At 50.8% G+C, this 20,027-nt stretch overlaps 1 protein-coding gene across 3 annotated transcripts in view; it reads right to left on the minus strand.

Annotated features, from left to right (window-relative positions):
- Positions 1–467: 467 nt before the first annotated feature.
- LOC149352185 (maternal embryonic leucine zipper kinase-like) overlaps positions 468–20,027 on the minus strand; it is a 192,031-nt gene continuing 172,471 nt past the window's right edge. For all 3 annotated transcript variants that reach the window (XM_089581339.1, XM_089581340.1, XM_089581338.1), the window contains one exon: positions 468–2,867. In XM_089581339.1, the coding sequence (XP_089437465.1) occupies positions 2,690–2,867 (178 nt within the window). In that variant the 3' untranslated portion in view covers positions 468–2,689. The remainder of the gene's footprint in view (positions 2,868–20,027) is intronic.

A 20,027-nucleotide genomic window follows, 5' to 3' on the forward strand; every position in this document is an offset into this window, starting at 1 on the left:
GCGGTTTTGTTTTTCGTGAGTTTCACGAGTACAGGGCTTCAAAAAAGATAGTTTGGCGATCCTCCTTTGAGGACGCCAGGGACAAAAGGGTCAAGGAAGGCCTCCGAACCAACATTTCTTTGTTCTCAAAACCAGTGCTAGGCATATTGCTTTCAAATCGAACATTGAAGAGCTGCGATGTCAAGCAGAGAAGCAATTTCTGATTAACTTTTGAGTGACGATTCAGTGCCAATCCTGGCAGTTCTTTACCAGCGCCCATATACCTTTTACTATACTGCCTCCTTTCTCAGCGTAGACGTCTTCCTCTCCCTCCAAGTCCACGTGCTCAGTGGCAGCCTCCTCTCTGGTGCCACACCTAAGTCAAGGAATCCACCAGCGCAACGCAAGTCTGGCATAAAATGTCACTGTTTTAGCGCCAGACGGCAGCTCACGAGAGGCAACCATAGTTGCAGAAAAAAAGACACCTATGGAATAAAAATACGCACAACGTTTATTCGAACAAGAAGAAGATAAAATTCGATGGCGCTGTAACAGGCACTACCAAGGCAAAGAAGAAAAAATGCAGCAATTATGTCGCAGACTAGGATTAATACTCGCTCGGGTGCGTTGACACCGATACAAATGAGCAAAGAAAAAAAAAACTTTCGTGAAAGGGGCAAAAAATACGTTTTTCCAAAGCATTTCAATGAGCGAGTGCCTTTCACTAAGGCAGTGTACGCCAAAGCAAAAGAAAAAAATCTTCGCACAATAAAATGGCCGTAAACGCAGCTAGTACGCCAGAAGTGGCACAACTGGTATATTCAAGCAACGACAGGGACCGTGCCCTTGTGGAGATGCGGGGCAACGCCACCGCGACACACACAAGGCACAGTATTCACGAAAGACTGAAGAACAAGGCAGCTGACAAGCGCCACGGTTGCACCGCTTCGGCGTCATCTGGCACAGTGTGAAAAATATACAGTGCAAATACAAAATTATGCTACATAAACACACGGCTCTTGCGCTAAACAGGCAAATATACATGCAAGCATAAACAGAAAGCCCGCGCTGTTAGCCGGCCACTTTTTCAACAGTATCGCGCTAGATTCAGCCGATCGGTATGTCACCGCCCTGTCACGGCGAGGAGCGTCAAAACAAGCGAGAATGCAAAATAAAGTACTACTATTATAATTATTACTAGAATAAGCACGTACGAAGAATGCCCACACCAGCACGAGTGTAGTGTTATAGGCTGGCGCTATAGACCCTTCAACACGGACAAGCGATATCAAAAGCAAGCGAGCCCGATTCACACCCGTTGTAGCACATTCTTTTTTCGTAGTGTGCTTTTCCCGCGCGTCGCTATTTATATTTCGCAAAATGTCCAACACCGGCAGGTGTCGGCGGTGCCTGGCAGACATAGGGCTCCTATACTGGCGTGATGACTGCACTGCGTGCGCACCTGTTCTCCCGGGATCTGCCACTCGGCGAGGCGCTGACACAACGACCGGTCGACGCTCGCGAGATGCTGCTGAAAAATTAGCCAGTTGTAGATATACAGTGAGTACATATCCTATAAACAGCAAGCCACTTGACCTTCAGGCACGACTGCGGGCAGACGACACCGATTATTGCTTAGATGGATACTCGTATAAGATTGGCAACCGCTTAGTTGCCGTACAGCACAAATATTGGGGAATATGGGCCTGAGCAGAGGTACAGGTAGTAAGGCCTTCGGAAGCATAAACAAATACAGTAGAAAACGCATCAGAACATAAAAACAGAACATGCCGCTTGGCGTCACGCAGAGTAAAAAGAACCCAAAGTAAGGGATCTAAAGGCGTGAATGCGCACGATGCCGCGTAAAGGGACGGGAGAAAAATGAGATATCAGAGAAGAAGGCTCAGGAACAGTTTTTAATATGTAGTGCACCAAGGCTAAGATGAGAAAAAAAAAGTAGCAAAACAAACGCGGTCGATTAGAAGCGATATGCACAAGCCGCACTTCCCAACAGATTTGAGCAGCGGCAGTGGTAGTCTCGCATTTTGTTATAAAGCACGTAAGAAAGTAGCCACGCAGTGATTAAGGTTCTTTCCAAAGCGGTCGCACTCGATGCCGCAGTTAGCTATCGTCGGTCCGACGGCATATTTAAATCAGTTTGTTCGCATCCGCCTACGTTGCACTCTGTTCACATTCTCAACTGGCCAAGCAAATCTTTTTGAGCATGAGTGCGGCACTCAAGTGACTCACGCGAAGCGTGGCCTCTTGAACAGATTCCTCTAAGCGTGCTCGCTTAACTGGTCGCTGCTTGGTGCGCGACATGGGGCGAAATGTGCTCGTCGAGGTTGCCTACCCCCGAATGCCGCGCTATAACCTTCCGCGGTCAGAGCTACAAAACAACTGTGGTGTCACGAAAAAAAAAAAAAAAAACACACAGCGGACACCTTAATATATTGGCTCCTGCATAACTACATAAAACAGCTGCGCGACGTAATGTGAAAAAGCTGGTCCCTTTACGAATGACTGGACAGAACGGCAGTGTTTACATAATATTTTCAAGGCACAAATGCCGCCAACTGGAGCACACTCAGCTGGCCACTTTGCACGAGACTGAAACAGCATGTGCCCCTTGCGCGCCCCATGTCGCCGAGGCTTGCGCGCAGCTTCCGTCCGTGGAGGCCCCTGAAACAACGGCGGACACGGACGGGGCTCAGGCGGCCCTGATCTTGAGCACTTCCTCGCAGACGCGCTTGTAGTGCCAGGCGTCGCCGGTGAGACGCTTGCGGCGGATGCCCAGCAGCTCGGGCTGCGGCACCTGCACCACCTCCAGCTCGAAGGTCAGCTGCACCTTGCCCCACTCGTCGCGAACCTTGCCGCGAAGGATGTACCTGCGCACAGGAAAGAGAACGCCCCGTAGGTCAGATACGGCGCACGCCTCGGGCCAACTTCCACTGCGCATGCGAAGTAAGCGTACAGACAAAAAACTGCACACATTACATGCATGCATAAAGAAAAACAAAAACAAGTTATTACTAGCAAGCTTCTTAAGCTTAGGAAGGCGATTTTTCGATCACAAAACTGCACAGTGGCTTATGAGACACGCCGTATAGCAGACGGCTCGGGATCCAATTTGGCTCCCAGGAGTTTTCCGACGCTGAGTCAAGCGGATTCACGAAAAGAAAGAAGAAATGACTTCTGCGCGGTCTGGCGTGAAAAGCATAGATGCATGAGGGCACGTGCACGTTCAAACCACTGACACAAATGCCAGCTGTCTGGACAGCGAGGCAACGCAGAAATGATCTTTTTTTTTTTTTTCGTGAATGCGCACCCTGCAAGCAAACTTTTGTCGATCACTGTGCGTGCTTTGAAGCAGAAAAAGGCGCGAATGGGACGAGGGCAAAGAGGGAAACGTAAAGCAACAGGACAGGCGCCAGGACAGTACTGGCGCCTGTCCTGTTGCTTTACGTTTCCCTCTTTGCCCTCGTCCCATTCGCGCCTTTTTCTGCTTCAAACATGGCTACGAACCAACTAGCCCAAACCAAAGTACTGTGTGCGCACCGAAACCTCAGCATGCACGGCCGTTTTAGCATTTCGTCTATACTGAAAGCCAGTCGCCGCCGCCGGTGGCGAAACCGTGACTCTGGGCTCGGTCGACAGCACGAACACACACGGATACTATAGAAACACCAAAAGTACACCAGAGAGACCGATTTTACAGTCCCATCGTTTTTAAGGCCATATATGCCAGTGGCGACACCCGATGTGGTATTACATCCAGTCGACCAGAACGAACCGCTGGTGTAGTTAGTGCCTAAGGCACACTATCATCATCAACCTGACTACGCCCACTGCAGGACAAAGGCCTCTCCTATGTATGTCCAATTCACCCTCTCCTGAGGTCGATATAGTAGACAAATGAATATAAAACAAACAAGGAAACAAGCAGAATACATCATGCCATCAATGTAAGTATCCATCGTCATATTCCTCTACCTTTCTGTTCCCACTTGCCTGTTCCCAAATGCTTGCTTTTCAGGCCAGTGAGGTTAGTAAGGCGGACTTCTAAGCTTTCATTCATTAGTTCTACGCTCACTACAGTAATCCGTGACCAGGTTTAAAGGCTTAGAGGACGGTCAAAATAAAGCATGCGGCGTTTCACTACGATTCTTACAGCCACTGTGCGCGAAAAGCTTGTAGTTATAACGCAACGTATGTACAGCGCACGCACGGACGCACGCACGCACGCGACAGTCCTTGCAACAAATTTGCATTCACAAACTCAAGAACTCGCTTTCGTATTGCGAAGTAGGCCAAAAATGTGATTTGTTTGCTTTCCGTACGACTAGTACTTAGAATGTGGAGGTACGAGCATGCATCTTGAACAAAACCAATCAGCAACACGGCAGAGAGTAGGATTTTCCTTGACACTTAGAGAGGGATCGTTGACTGCACGCTAATAAAACGTTTCCTTTCCTACTGCTTCGACATGTATACACCAGTGGTGATACCAATGGGGAGACTAAAGTAATGAAGGATTCGTAAAAGGAAGCCCAGAAAGACACACCATTTCCCTCGATCCCAGCATGACCACGTATCCAACGCAAGGTTATTGTAATTTTCGTATTACGGTTATAGAATTCCATTAAAATATAATGTAGGTGGGTTTCCAGTAGTCGGCATTGTATACTGCGGATGGCTTTGCTAGAGTCGGCCTAAATGCTGATGTTAGTGGTCTGGTGTTTAGTGGGTAGAGATGCGTCTTGTACGACATATATTATCGCACATGTTTGCACAGTAGCTATCATTGGGAGAGTTGAAAAATGGCCCAGCTGTATGGGTGATCGGTGCTGTCTGTCCGGGTGCATATACATCTCATGCATATGACCCCATACTACAGCGTCGAAAGGCGTCGTCTTATATTTCTTCAATTAACTTCGAGGCTGCGTATACGCGTCGCGGTGCACAGAACCGCTGACAGCGAGCGACACGCATAGACACAGTTTCGATTCAAGAGCGACGACATTTGGCAAGTCTACCGGTACTTCCATAGACATAACACGAAGCCACGAGCTTCGTTTCTTATCCATGCATTTGGCTTTTCAGCCTTTACGTAAAAATGATAACTGAAATTGCATAAAACAACAATCGAGAAGCTATGACAGCAGCAGCAGCAGCAGCAGCAGCAAAAAAAAAAAAAAAAAAAGAGCTACAGAGAAGGAGCGCTCTGTTGCGCCACTTAAGAATGGCCCGAGCCTGGCCAGGGACCCTAGACCGCGGGCAGGTGCGCGCGAGCGCCAATCCCATTTTCCCGCTGGCCAGCCCCCTAATCAGAGCGACAGGCGCCGAGCCTCCGCGCAGCATACGCGAAATCGGCAAAGACAGGTGTGTGTGCGCGCGCGGGCATCTCAAAGCGCAGGTAAAAAGGAAACCACATTAACAAAAGGCCTTCTGGAGAACGTGCGGCCAGCAAAACAGACCAGGCTGCGAGGGAACGCGCGCTTCATCAAATTCCTCTCGAATTCAAGAACACAGGGACGTGGGAGGGGGGAAGGGGGAGAGCACGCATTAGCGAATCGACTCCATCCAGCGCGGCGGCGGCAGATGGAGTCGCAGGCAAACGCCACGCGGCGGCGGCGCGCGTGTGCCATTATCAAGGCGACACGCTCCAAGAAGTACGCGCGCGCTGGGCCTCCCCCTCGCAGCGCAGGAGGCCGCCAGCCAAGATTTGCTCCGCGAGGGAAACAAGGGCCCCGCGTTATCAGCCACTGCCGCAAGGTTTGTTTGGGGCAGCGGTATCTCGCGCGCTGCCGCAGCTCCGCCGGCATGTAGCGCGCTCTCAAGTAGGCCGGCCCAGTTCGTGCGCGGATCGCCCTCGCAAGGCTCCATGATTTCTGCCTTCGCTACTCGCCCCCCGGTCTCTCGAGCCGCGATGGCTCCACGTATGGTGGAACAATCGGGCTGCGATCAAGGGTTCGTGCCCGCCATCCCTCCGCACCTGAAGAGCGCGAAGTTAGCCCTCGGGGTGCTGAATAAAGTAGCAAGGCCTCGGTGACTCTCTCACCCGGCCCATCTCCCTCGCTCCTACATTACTCGCCCCGCCCAGCACAATCGAAGAGGAGCACGAGCGTGGCCGCGGCCAACCCTGCACATCAGACTACCTCACGCGATTCTATCTTCGACACCCAGGATCGCATTTTCTACATAAACCGCAACCTGAGACGATGCTTTAGCGAGGCCAAACCGAAACCCCTCGATTTGCGAGGGCTGCCCCTAGCTTCCGCTGCAGCCCGGCTTTCGACGGCCATCAGATCGAAGGCTGTTGCCGCAGACGAAGCTTTTACGAGGTCGGCTGAGCACCTGGATTATTTTCATGCAGCAACGGGGAAGGACCACTGGTGTGGGCAAGGACCAGCGCGGACGACTGTTAAGCGGCCACCAGCTAGCGGTGTATGAGGTGGCCCTGATTGTCGGCTGGCGGGGATGCCAGAAGAGTGCGCCCCCGTAGAATCCCTCCCCGGGGACCGGCCCACAGCGGTCATTTGCATTCAGACGCGCTCCGCGAGGCAGGGTGCTGCGCCGTGGAGGGTGCCCGCCGCGGGCGCACCAATCGCCACCGAGTGTCGCATCAGTCGCGCATCACGTGACACCCCTGCGAGCGCGCTGCCCACAGCGGGCCTCGGACAGCGCCCATTTATCACCGGCAGCGAGGGTATATAACGACTGTTACAAACCCTAAGAGAGCACTTTGCATGCGCTACACGCTCTCAAGCTGCGCGATGACGTCATTCGACGCGAAAGCGACAGGGCACTGTTTCATCACGAAACGCTATAGCCACGGACCAGCCATGTGGCATCAGTTCTAGGTACGACCGTGATCCTCACTAATCGCTATACGCAGCAGCTGCTACAGATATTTATATGTCCATCCGGCCCTTGTCGAACCTGTCCGACACAACTTCACATTTTCGGTGTTCGTTAACATTTGCGGCGTTCTCCAAATTGCAGTGCAAGCACGAGCTTCTGCCAGCACTGTTTTGCCGAACATGGTCGCGGAGCATATAGCTTTCCTCAAGTGACAGCAAATGCCCACTTTCCCCGCGCACGCACGCACACACACGCACACGCACACACAAAACCTATCCACAGCCTTGCGACCGCAGCGTGAAGCGGGCGAACAGTTCAGCCAGCAAGACACTATCCAAGGACTACGCGAAAAAAATAGACACAAGGAAGGGAAATATACGGTGAGAGAGAGAAAACAAAAGGTTGCGTTCGCAGGCTGGACTCAAAGCATTTGTGTAAGTCTTATATGCCTTCGCAGAAGCGATCGTGAGTCGGTTCAGGGCCGGATTTACGGGTCACTCTTGGAGGGCGCGGTCTGGTTTGAACCACGTGTTTCTTCAGACTTTTTAATCCGAAAGCTTTACTAGCCCCATACGAAGAAAAGGCGGCGGCGTGTGTGTGTGTGTGTTCTCGCAGGTGGTACAAAAAGTCCCAGCGACGGGAAGAAAAATAGGGTGACGGCATCAAATGGTCGTATGACGCCCACAGAAAGCCGAGCACCGCCAATTCAGACTATCCTATACACGTTGTTCAGTTATATAGCATACTCACCACTAGCCGACCTCCATGTGGCGCCAGTTTTCCCTACACTATTTGCACCAAAATTGTGACACGACCGTATGCCGCATAGCGTTCCGGGTGGTGTCGTATGATTTCTCGCTGCCCGTAGCTTGCATGTGCTAGTCAAGTTGGAGGCTAGCTTGCGACAGGGATTTGAAGCGAAGGCATATGCACCTTCAATTGTATGCCTTCCCAGACTCTTTACCCCTTCCCTTAAGGCGCGGTTGAGGTGTCCACCGAGATGTGAGACAGTCACTGCGCTTTTCCTTTCTTCAAAAGTCAATCTTCGTATCAAAATTGTAAAGCAACCGTTCGTCGTACAGCGTTCCGGGTGGTGTCATACGCTCGCGCGCGTGCGTGTGTGTGTGTGTGTCAATGCACCCAGGGACAGTAATGCTTCCGCATTCCTACACGTAAGCAGTCTTGTGTCTGTGCCAATTTTTTCTTTTGCCGATAAAATAGAGTTCAGCATGGCTTTCTTATGTAAAATTTCTCGCTTGGGGGAGAAGAGGGCACTCCTCCCCATAAACCTAGCTGCCCCTGCGTTATGTGGCAGGAAAACTTGGCGACCGACGTTCTGGTCAGCAGCAGTCACAGATTATGTTTTGTTCTTCGCCACAACACACCATGACTTCCTGTAATGACGTCCGGTGCTTTGAAGTCCCGTCTTCTACCTACAGTAACGTCAAGTAAAAAGAAATGAACAGAAGCAAAACGGCCGTCTTCTTTTTTGGCCAAGGAAACTAGACAGAAAAATGACGGCAGAACTGAAAGCCAAGCCCCATATATTAATAATTTTTTTTCGGCGTTCGGTCGTTGCTTCCATACTGTAGAAGTAATAATTTTCGGGTAGACACATTTTAGAGACAGACACAAACAGAGGGGAACGTACTTTGCAAGACAGAGAGGCTTGCAAAGTACCTTCGGTGGAAACAAAAAGGTGCAGGGAACACTTAAGCTCCGCCTTAAGAGTATGATGCGATAGCGCAAATGGGGCAATGCCTATATACCTATGCGGAATTGATCATTCTCTACTTCGCATCCATAGATCGATGGGAGTCCTCATTCCACTCCTGGTGCAGCGGTTAAGCGATGCGCCACTGCCCTGCGATGGCAGGTGCGGCCACCGGTGGGACTTGTGAGGCCCAGGTTGCTCTCCCGAGCAACCTCACGCGACCAATCGTTAACTGCCACTTGCTACCGTAGGCAGGTTGTGATGACGACACAAGGTCACGTGACCAGGGTGGCCCATCTGCCATCTAGGTTGCTTCTCGGGATTTTTTGCTCATGCCGACGACGCAGGGTTTTCCGCTGATTGGCATCCTTAATGTTATTGCGTTAAAAAATAAAACACGCTAACGGACAGTATACGTCGAGTCCAATGAAAAAGAAAATGAAAAGGCAAACAAATGTACGCAAACGAAAGCATGCCAACCGTTTGCGTTGGCCATCGCTAGCTACACACGCCGCTGACAGGGACAGCGCAGCCGCGTCACGGATGAACCGCTGCAAAGAGCCACAGCCGAAGAGTGCGCAAGAAGAGCCCGTCTTGTACAGAAAAGAATCCAGAAGGGGTTCCGAGGGCGAAACACCCCGAGTGCCCAGGCGTACCCAATAAAGCCAAACACGCTTCCGGACCCGAGGGCGAGCCGTACGGGCAAGTCAAAAGTCGGCCTGCGCCGGCGGCGCGCGATTTCTGAGACAATGGGGGCGCGCGGCGGCGGCGTTTTTTCTCACGCGCGGCGCGGTCGACGGCGCTTCCGAGAGTAGGGGGGGCGGAAATCATTTGCCTCGGAGCCCGGGTGTCGGGATCCAGGTAACGCCACATCCGTCAGGCGCGACTCTGATCGATGCAGCGTCGCGCCCAGAGACAGCTCCTCCGAAGCGGGACGCGCGCCACCGGCGCCGTCGTTACGGGGCCCGCAGCTACCCCCGGCCGCCTCCCATTTGAGGAAAAAAGCGTTTCATTTATAACACCTGCGGCGGCTGCCTTTGTTCCTCCCCCGCCGTCGTCGTCGTCAAAGGCTGCGCTCGCTTTTATGCAGCCAGCAGCGCTCGCTCGCACTGCAGCGCCGGGAGCGACCTGGCGTTTTCCAATCATTCCGGAGAACGAAACGCCGCAGGTAAACAGGGACGGCGGCGCGGGCAGCGCTTCCGAGGCAAGCCGGCGCGACACGCGGCGAGGAGCGATTGACTGACTGCGCCCTCGCCCTGAGCGAATACCGGAGACACTCTCCGTCTCGGTCTGGAAACGGGCGCAGTTCTCGGAGACTGAGGCAGAAGACAAATACGAACTATCCGAATAAGAGGGCACGGAGAGAGATAAAAGGGGAAGCAGAGGGATACGGAATTCTCCACAATAAAGACAGAAATAGCAGCACGCATATATCGCTGAGATTATAAACCGCCGAAAATAAGGGCAATGACCCTTGTTAAGATAAGAAGCACAGTTAGGGACCGGATGCCGAAGACGCCACAAATGACGAACCAATGTCCATTTTTAGAGACGCACCACGAAGGTAAAATTGAGGGGGCATGAGAAGCGAGCGCGTACGCGACGACGCTCCGAAGCAGCCGCTATACCTGCGGAGCCGTGGCAAGATGACGCGAGCGCTAGGGTGTGCACCGAGATGTTCGCGACCGGAGGGAATTTCGATTCTGCACAACGCCGCGGCCGCGCAGCGCTGAGACAGCTGACGCCGGTTCCTTCGCGCCGGCTGTCCACGCGGACATGGGCTGACGCTCCCGTGTCGAAACGAAGGTGACAACGCCTGCCGTAGAGGTGCAGGCTGAACGTCCCAGAGAGTGAGCGAAGGTGCCAGGAATGAAGCAATATTTCATAAATATGTCGCCGTTGATCAACTTATGCATTGTGTGCCCTTCGCAGTGAAGTACGTGCGCGCTCATGTTTTAGACTCGCTACGCAGTACTGCACACCACATGGTGAAACAATGGGAACTGCCTACGCGTGGCATCGGCTGAAGTCGCTCTTCTGGAGTGACTCGCTGCTTTTGCGACGATTTCGGCGTTTCAACGAAGCGAAAGAGACCCGGATCGAAATGAGCACAGTGGCATACCTCTAGACAAAAGTGGTCAGCGGGTGCTGCCAGTACACCACTTTTGCCCCCGATACGCTCTTTGGTGAATAACGCAAGAGGACAGAATGAATGAATACTGACGCGAAACAGTCTTAAGGAGAGCGCGGGACAATAACAGTCGGGATTTTGGACCAATAAACGTATTTCGGAGATGCTTCAATCAGTTCCGCAACAATCCAAGAACCTGTGGGTTTTCGAAGGACTGCCAATGTACAAAGTATTTTTCAAGAGCGCTTACAGCGCTCGGCAGAAACATTGGGGGGTAAATACCCTCATGGAACAAGTCGTTTATGCTCATTTATTCGTATCAAATAAAATGAGACCCCTGCACACTTGCACACGAAAAAAATGTATGGTGTAGAAGCTGAATTTGAACGACAAAGTGATACTGAAGCAAACCACGAATTTTTTTTTTGTTGAAAAATATCTCAACTGCAGGCTCTTGAAACTTAGTCTCTGCTTTTTAGTACACGTCAACGCTGAAGAAAATTTATTGAAATTTAACCAGTCGTTCAAATCTTGAGAATAGCCGGCCCTGAGATGCTCAGTTTCACAACGCGAAAGTGTTTCCGGTGCAATTTTTTTTTTATTCCAACGCAGCTATGCGAAGCAATTAAGGCCTGCAAAATATCGTCGCGGTGTATGCACACCCGGAGGTGCAATTGGCCTCAGGCCATTTCACAAGCTGCGACTAGAACGAAAATAGACGGTGACGCCGCAGTGCGGTTTTCGGTTAGCGCTTTCGCATGCAGCGCGTACCCAGCGAATTCGGTCGGAGGGACACGCAAGGCTGCTCGATGTTCGCATAGGCAACCCATGATTAAACGCGACAGAAAAGCTGCACGGAATGTGTTGATGGTGTTATGACCAGCGTGTTTTTAGATGGAAGGCAATATTTCGTATGTCTTGGTTACAATAAACAGTTCTGTTTACGCCGCGGCAACAGCTCCCACGTGACCCCACGTCACACGCCGTTCGGCGCTCCCCATTGGTCAGTTGCAGAGCGAGCACACCAACGCTGCGATTGAATCCCAACCGGACGGCAAACCCGTAGCAAGCCGTCTGTGGCTAGACCGCCTGGCCCCACACATGTCACTGCGCGTGCGTAGACGGTGTCCGGTGAGTACGTCTCCGCTATGCTAAAAAGAGTCTGAGAAGAAGTCGATTCTACGCCCGTTTTTGGGTACATTTACGTTTGTCCGGCAGGCAGCAAAAGACGCATTTATAGGTGAGAAAATGTCACTGAAAAACTTTCCTGCCTCACGACTCAAAATCCTGGCGTCTACACCGGAAAGGACCCCGTGATCACCGTTTTGAAGTGAATGTCGGTGTAGCCCAGCCTCTGGGATCCGCGAACAAATAAACTGCGCCGACACATGCATTTAATTCTTTGGCCTTTTCTCGCTTACAGAAACGTCATTTCAGTGAAAGTAGCGCCTTTGTCGTTATACTACGGTTATCTATCGATACATGCCAACGTCAATTTGCCCTGAGTGCCCATATAAAGCTTCTCTGAGAACGTACGCGCCCAGAGGTGACGCTTAAGATACAATCAGCGAGCATTCGCCAATCAAATTTTCATACTGAGATAAAGTGTGTGAATTGCTCTCCGTTTTCTGGAAAAACAGATATTCCCCGATTTTTGAGGTCCCGAGTTTTCATTACAAATCCTAATTTGGCCTAAGATTTCAATATTTTACCAAATTTATATCCAAAAGGCCACCTTGAAAATGTAATCGACAGGGTGCACTTCCTACAGCAAACAACTGAACGAAAACCACGTAAGTCGCCAGCCATTCTAATCGGTATATAAAGATCCCAGTGAATTGATAGTGATTATGGACATATTCTACGCCTAGTAACCAAGGAGTTGCTGCAGTTAGGGGCGGATTAATATAGTACTCGATAAAAGAGTGCCTCGAAAAGAGACATTAGCGTCGTGTCGACATGCCGCTCCTGTATCAAGCGCTATCCTACACTAGCTTGCGCTGCACTAATGCTCTGAGATGGTACAGCTGCAACTTCAAGTGAATGTCGTTGCCGTTCGAGAACGCGAGCACACCCGCTAGGCCGCTATTGGCACGGAAAGGCTGCAAATGCAGATGGTAATGTACGCTACAGAAAAGAGAGAAAACCGAACATGCGCGCTTTAAGACACTTCCTTGTAAACGCCAAGTGGGTAAACCAGACAAATCGCTAGCTCACTTTACTCTACCAGTGCCCGCACGCGACTTGGGGGATTAGGACTTTCCACAAGACGTCAGTTGTAATAAAAGCTGCGTTTCTCAAAACGAAAGCCTCGATGAAAAAGATAAATAAATGAAACAGCAGACTAAATGAGAGGTGGCTTGGGGCCTCTTCGAAACCTACCCGGAATACGTTACTCCATTCGGTAACACTATCCTCTTCGTTCGCCGCTCTTTTCATCAGGGGTTTAATAGTTTACACCATCTAACGCACATTTTTTTCCTTTTTTTTGTTTTATTTTTACAGGGGGGGGGGGGGGGGGGGGGCTAAAATGTGATGAACACAGCGTACAGCCCCGTTAAGGTCTGAGCGCGCATGGAGGCCGCTCAAGAAACGCTACCGAGGCTAAGCGCAAACAGCGCAGACAGCGACACGAATCCCACGCGAAACTCGACGCTGTAAAACTCGGCCCAATCGAGACCTCGCGAAAGCGACTGCAATATAGACGGTCGAAAGAACAATGCCGCTGATTCCCGACAAAATCCTCGGACCGAAAACTAGCGCCGAGCGCACAGTTCGATCTGCGAGTGTTATCAAACTTGAAGAAAGAAAACGAAATTCCGTTAGAAAAGGGAGCGACTCGCCTGAGATATATATATACACCTGCACTTTCTTCGAAAGACTCGATGCGAGGCAAGTTCCCCGCGCTGCCAAGTGGCTCCCTGCGCGCGGCCAGTGCGGCTTTTACGACCCAGTTGGCAGGCCAACGAAAGCTTCGCCAAGCGCGTGAGGAAGGACGAGAAGGGAGGGGAGGAGCGGAGAGCTCCCAGGGCAACTGAAACTCGATTTGCGATTGTTCCTAAATTCGACGCTTTTACGACCAAGGTGCGCAGGGTGCTGGCGGCACGGACGACCGCCAACGAGCCGCGCAGAAGGGTGGGCGTCGGGGCCACAATCCCGTCGTCGGATATACAACGCCGTGTCGGTGGACACGGAGGAGGCGCCGGTTCCTCTGCTCGAATGGCATTGTTGAATTCGCTCGACAGACAGTGAAGACGGAACGGGAGAAAGGCAGTGGGCGCCACAGTCGAACCTCGTTATAACGAAACGGTGAATAACGAAACAATGGATATATCGAAGGGATGACGATTCAGCTGTGCCCCAAAAGCGTTATTTATTCGTGTCGGGATGGGCGATCCCAGTGACGACAGACTGAACAACCCCGTTCACGCTGTCGCGCTGAGCACGAACACGCTTTCCCGCGGAGCTTTTGTTTCCCGGTGACAGCGGCGCGTAAATGCTTAACCTTTAACTCCACTGCTGCCTGATCGTCCCGTCTCCACGCTCTTACTTTCCATCATCGACCCAACTAGCCCGTAGAAGTGCCCTTTTACAAAAGAGCCGTTCGCTAAATTAAAGCTGCCGGGCTGAGAGGGTATGGCTGAAGTGCTGCCACCCTTAACACTGAATAAAGATACTTCCTTAAATTCTGACTTTTGTTGGATTTTGGCAAAAAAAAAAAGAATGTAAGGCATAACACACGCACATAGAACGTCAACTTAAGAATGACCTAGCGATCAGCGTTTAGGCGCAAATGTACAGGCGGTCTTCAAGAGATAAGTTACGCTGTCACAAATACACTGACGGCCTACCTTCGTGCCGCGAACGGCTAAAATATTGTGCAATAGTTTCGTCAAGGGAGATCTGATTACAGTGAGAACCGACTGTCTTCCGCTCGATGCATGAACAAACACCCACGAATGTAAAACAGTAAGTAAAGGCGGGATAAGCAAGAGGAGAGGAGAGAACGCTAACTTGATTGCCCAGTCTTTACGCGCTGTTTTATGTTCTTGAGCAAATATGCCCCAAACGCCCTAGGTGACCACCATCTTGGAACACCCACGGACACGCGGAAATGATTTTACACCGATGTTAAAGGAGTATAGACACCTAATTTTTAGGTGCATGTTTTCTTGTTTGTAGTGATGCGTAAGGCATTATTAACATGAATCACCACGTGGTATTCTCCTACGACCGCTGAATAATTTATAATCGAATTTCTTTCTCATGTTGTTTCCGTTTCGGTTTCAACAACCAAACGATGACTGTTACGTGAAAGTATGGTTATAGGTGGCGTGAGGCATGAAAAAAACTACAATATAATTACTGCTTCTACATTCGTTGTCATTCCGGCTCTGAAACGACGAAGCAGCGATTATATCGATGTTTTCCATGCCTAACGTGACATATAACCCCACTTTGAGGTCACAGCTATCGTTCCGCTGTTGAAACCGAAACAGCACGGCAGAAAAATTCGATTATAGAATATTTAACGGTCGTTGGCGAATACCACACGGTAATTCATGCATAGTAGTGTCTTCTGCATCATTGTAGAGAAGAAAACATGCCACCAAAATTTTGCGTCTATACTCCTTCAATTAAAGCCAACGGCACGTCGCAACGAGAGATCACATACGAACGTACAAATGTGCCAACGCGATCGCGAGCGGCCGCAACGAGGCAAGAAGCCCTAAACGGGGATGCGGCCTCTCACAACTAGCGTACAAAATCGAGAATGCACGCCGGCACACAGAGAAGCGTCACTTCGGGCTCCGGAATCGCACGCCCCGACAATGCCCGTACAGTACATACGCCCGCAACTGCGCGAACAGCTCACACTTCTTCTGCTCGGCTCTCGACGCGCGAAAAATCTCTCGACGCGCCAGATGAGCGTGCATATCTACCAATGGGAGCGCCGGGAGCGGAGCAGCGGAGGGGGAATTCGAGCAGCCCATTGGCAGTCTCCTCGGGCGGCATCAGCGACAAAGACTCGCGCAAGCTGCACGCGCGAGGAAGGGGAAACAGCGGGACGATATTGATTAGGGGCACGCCAGCGCACATGCGGTGCACCCGTTCGCCACTTTTGCTCGACGCGCATCCATAAATCACAACAACACCGCCGCCACCCAGGGCAAGGCCCTTCGGAGGTGACGAAAGAGAGAGCGCGCGCTTGTAGCTGAAAGCGGGGCAGGGAGAGAGGCTAACAACCGCCTCGTGCACCTCCGGCTTCATTTGTGCGCGCGTGCGTGTGTCAACTCTCCACTCCCTCCACTTCGCGCCGCGAAACACGCGCGTGCGCCGGAACAGGTGTCTCTTCATGGTGATACGTGTGGCGCGAACTTTATGAAGGGCCAAGCAAGAAAAGACAGGACTGGCGGCGTCCTGTTTCCATTGTTTCTCTCTCTCCGGTCTTTCTGCAAAGTTCGTGCCCTACGCATCACCGTTAACCAAATCCAACCAACCAAAATCTGTCTCTTGTTACGCGGAAATCACAAGCCCTGGTGCAACCCGAGACCAATGTGTCTTCGGCAAGCCCCGCCTTTGATATAAGCTGCATCGAATGACGTCGTAAGCACAGGCATCAGACCTGGTGTTATAGGCGGTCGCTATCAGTGATAGACGTGGCGACCTTTGCGCGTCTACAGGGTGTATGCTCCACGCAAGCGTGGTACACATCTTGGGTGAGAGTATAACGATGGAAATTAAAACAAATTTTTGCGGCACCGAGTTAAGTAGGCTGAGGGATATAAATAACGCCATTTCAGAAAGCGTTCTATTTCGACAACCTGAGTTGGTGCAACACCACGGTTATTTTCCTTCCATTCTATTAAATTCCTTCTATGACGCCGAACGTCTGACATCGGTTATTTACGTAAACGTGGCTCCGGGTTAATGTCGAGCACCTGGGGTTCTCTGACCCCCGGGTGGGGTGCACTCAAGCCCTACTGCACACAGGCTTGCTTCTGAGCTCTGGCTCCATCGAAATGCGGCTGCCACGGCCAAGCTTCGATCCCGCGTCCTTGGGCTCAGCATCTGAATGCCATATATCCACTAAGCCACCGCGGCGGGTAAAACAGAATCGTCATATCACCCAGGCCCCAGAACTGCTGAACATGCGCCAAGACCTCAGCGCTTGAGCGATTTCGCACTTGGCGCCATCGAAAAGCGGCAGCCACGGCCGCCTACCGAACGTGCGACTTCGTGCATAGAAGCGGGGAAAGCCATGGTCGAACAGCCACCGCAGCGGCTCGTGAATGTAAAGGTACTGCAAATCGGACTCTTCCACTCACATTACAAGCGACCACAGCTGTTGGAGGTCGCGACTCATCCTCCGTAGAACACGTGCCCAATTTTCTTTCCTGAGCTTTCTTTCACAGCGCTAGCAATGTAGCCAGCTCGGCTTTCGAGTAGGCGCCTATGTCCGCGTCCAGCTGTCGTCCGCTTCGTCGCCGTCGGGTGGGGCACGCTAGCCCTCGATCACGTGACCACCCCGTGCACACAGCCCCTGCCTCGTTGTCTTCATGAGGTGGAAAGGCAGTTGCGGCTATAGAACGAATGACGTCGTGCACAGTCCCGAGTGCGAAAACGCCTTGCAGTCCAAGAGGAAGAGGGACCGTCTCGAGAGAGGAACACGACGCGGAGTGTGGGATCGGGACGCAGTGCGATAACGCGAGAGACGTCGGGAGGTGCCGGCTTGGAAGCAGAGACACGACCCTGCAGAAGTGCGGGTTCGGAAGCTGCTCAGACAAGCGACAGCCGGCAGGACCCGGCAGTGCGCGCCAGGGAGGCCGCTAGGCTTCGACAACTCCAGGACCACGCGAGTGCAACGCGGAGGTTCCACCGATAGCTCAGTGAAAATCCATTCAGGTTTGCGTGTTCGGTGTGCGACAGACTACGGTTTCAGCGTAATCCAGCCCCGCTACAAGGTAGAAACTTTCCAATGCTCGCATTCGCTTTCCCGGGTACGGACCTGAAAACGCTACCAACACGTGCATCGACCTCGCGTTCAGCAAGCGGTGCAGTGCGAATACAATTAACAACGTCACGATGCATTTCTCAGACCATACACAAGCAATCGCAACGCTTGAGTGAAGTACGACAACGAAACCAAGCCGCAATAAATTGAGGCACTGTGCAAACCAGCTAACGCCTTCTAATTTTTTTTTAAGCCAAACCTAGCCGCAACCTAAAACTCAATTGCTAAAAGACACCACTCGATATACAGCCGTGCCCTGAGCATCTGCCAGACGTCTTCTTCCACCGGCACCCACAGTCCCATCAATTTCACACTAGTCACCACAGTGTCAGTCTGAACAAAACGCTGTGCATTGTTTTCACGTAAACGTGCCACCCTCCGAAGACAGCTACCGGCTATTGGGCGGTAGTCAACCGTTCGTTCGTACTGGTTAAACAGAGCTCGGCTTCTACACTCGTGTTCCTCCGTACCAAGCAAGCATGGCCGCAGCGTAGAGTCGAATGTATTTAGGAGAACTGTCCCATGTGGAGTAGATTTCAATTAAGCGAGTGATATAACTCTTCAGCGGCCACCTCAGCGCATCCACAAGGCTACAAAAGAAAGCCGAACAGCTTTCGCAGAAATTTCGGTGTAAGAAAAATTCGTCCTGGTCCGGAGCTCGGAGCCGTTACACCGCCTGCCCGAGACAGTCGCAGTACACCAACTCAGCTGATCATACGCTGCATGGCTGTGCTCAGGCGAATGCCTTGGAGTAATGATTTCTTCAATAGTCTTCTAAACTATACATTGCGCGAAGCAATGTATAGTTCCCCGATCCAATAATGAGAATACACCGGATGTCTTAATATAGTCAATACTGAGCTTTCTTTTAAAAGCCGTGAAAGATAAGCTGATGGTTTCTATGGATCTAGATCGCACGGCAAGGTGGAGATTATTTATATGAGACACGACAATAAGAGACTATTAATCAACTAAAATAAGCAACGCACTTCTCTATTTTGGGATTTAGAGCAAAAAGATTACACTGCGAAATTGAAAGTCGAAAATGAGCCCATTTTTATTTTTTTAAATTTCAGAACAGGGAACGTGGTTCGAGATAAAGAACATGAAAAAAATCTCTTCGAACACATTAAATCCACGTTTCCCCTTACATCCATGAAATGGCGTGGCTGTACGTAGAACGCGGTGTTGTCAAATGAAACAACGGTTACATCTGCGTGACAGAACACGCGAACTGGATAAGTATTTCCTGCATTAAAAATTCAAGCAGTGCCAATTGGTGAGAAAACCGACCTAACGAATTTTGAAAAGCACGTTTTTCACGCTAGTTATTTGGAAACGCAATGATTATTCCGGCATTTTATAACTTGAGCTCGCCTTCGATGTTGACAGAATTTCACAGTGCAATCTTGAGCCCTTAAACCAAAAATTATAGAACTGACTAGTTAATTAACTGTCTCTTATTTGCACTTCATCACACAAATAATTTCTACCTTGAACACCAATGTATATTTCACGGCTTTTAGAAAGAAAAAAAATCTGCATCGAATGATTTGAAACATCCGGTTAAGAAAGCCGCAGAAGTTATCCAGTTCCACAAAAGGCAACGGTAAGGCACAAAATTCCCTAAAGGCAGCGATAGAGGTCTGCGATAGAGGTCTGCGATAGAGGTCTGCGATAGAGGTCTGCGAGATGTTACAGAACACAGTCCCAGATTTAGCCGTGCTCTAAATCGCACCAAACAAACTAGCAGCCCCGTGCAAAGCGCGTTGACAAGAAACACTGGCAGCACTATGATGAAGGCAAGAAGAGTGTCCTCTACGAGATGCCGCAAACAGTGGCAGAAGAAAGGTAAAATAAAGCGGAAGGTACATTAATGACAGGCTGCGCGTGCTCAGGTCAATCTACCGAAAGAAACAGCAGGCTCTAACCTCGCTATTCGGTGCAGCACGTGCGCATGCAACCCGCCCTCTTTAATCGAATGCGCATTACAAGAACACTTACGACCAGCGTGTGCTCAGATGCGGAAAGCCTTCACCATACACAAGAAAGAACCAGCATATGTGTATGCTCCTGTTTGATAACAGTGATCCTGTTTGAGAAAAATCGGACACCTTGACCACTCGTTCCCCATGCGCGTGCTTCTATTTTGTATGTTTTTTTTCGCTGTAATTGGTTTTTAGCTTCTCTTTACACTGATCTTTAGCAGAATAATTTTTAAACTCAAAATTACTTCGCGTAGTAGGCACGTGCCATCCACGCTTGAATATAGATTTGACTAATCTCAAAACCCTCTTTACTCCTTTACCAAAACAGAACGCACC

Source organism: Amblyomma mixtum, chromosome 3 (assembly GCF_055824585.1).
Source record: "Amblyomma mixtum isolate Tamu chromosome 3, ASM5582458v1, whole genome shotgun sequence".
Classification (NCBI taxonomy): Eukaryota; Metazoa; Arthropoda; class Arachnida; order Ixodida; family Ixodidae; genus Amblyomma; species Amblyomma mixtum.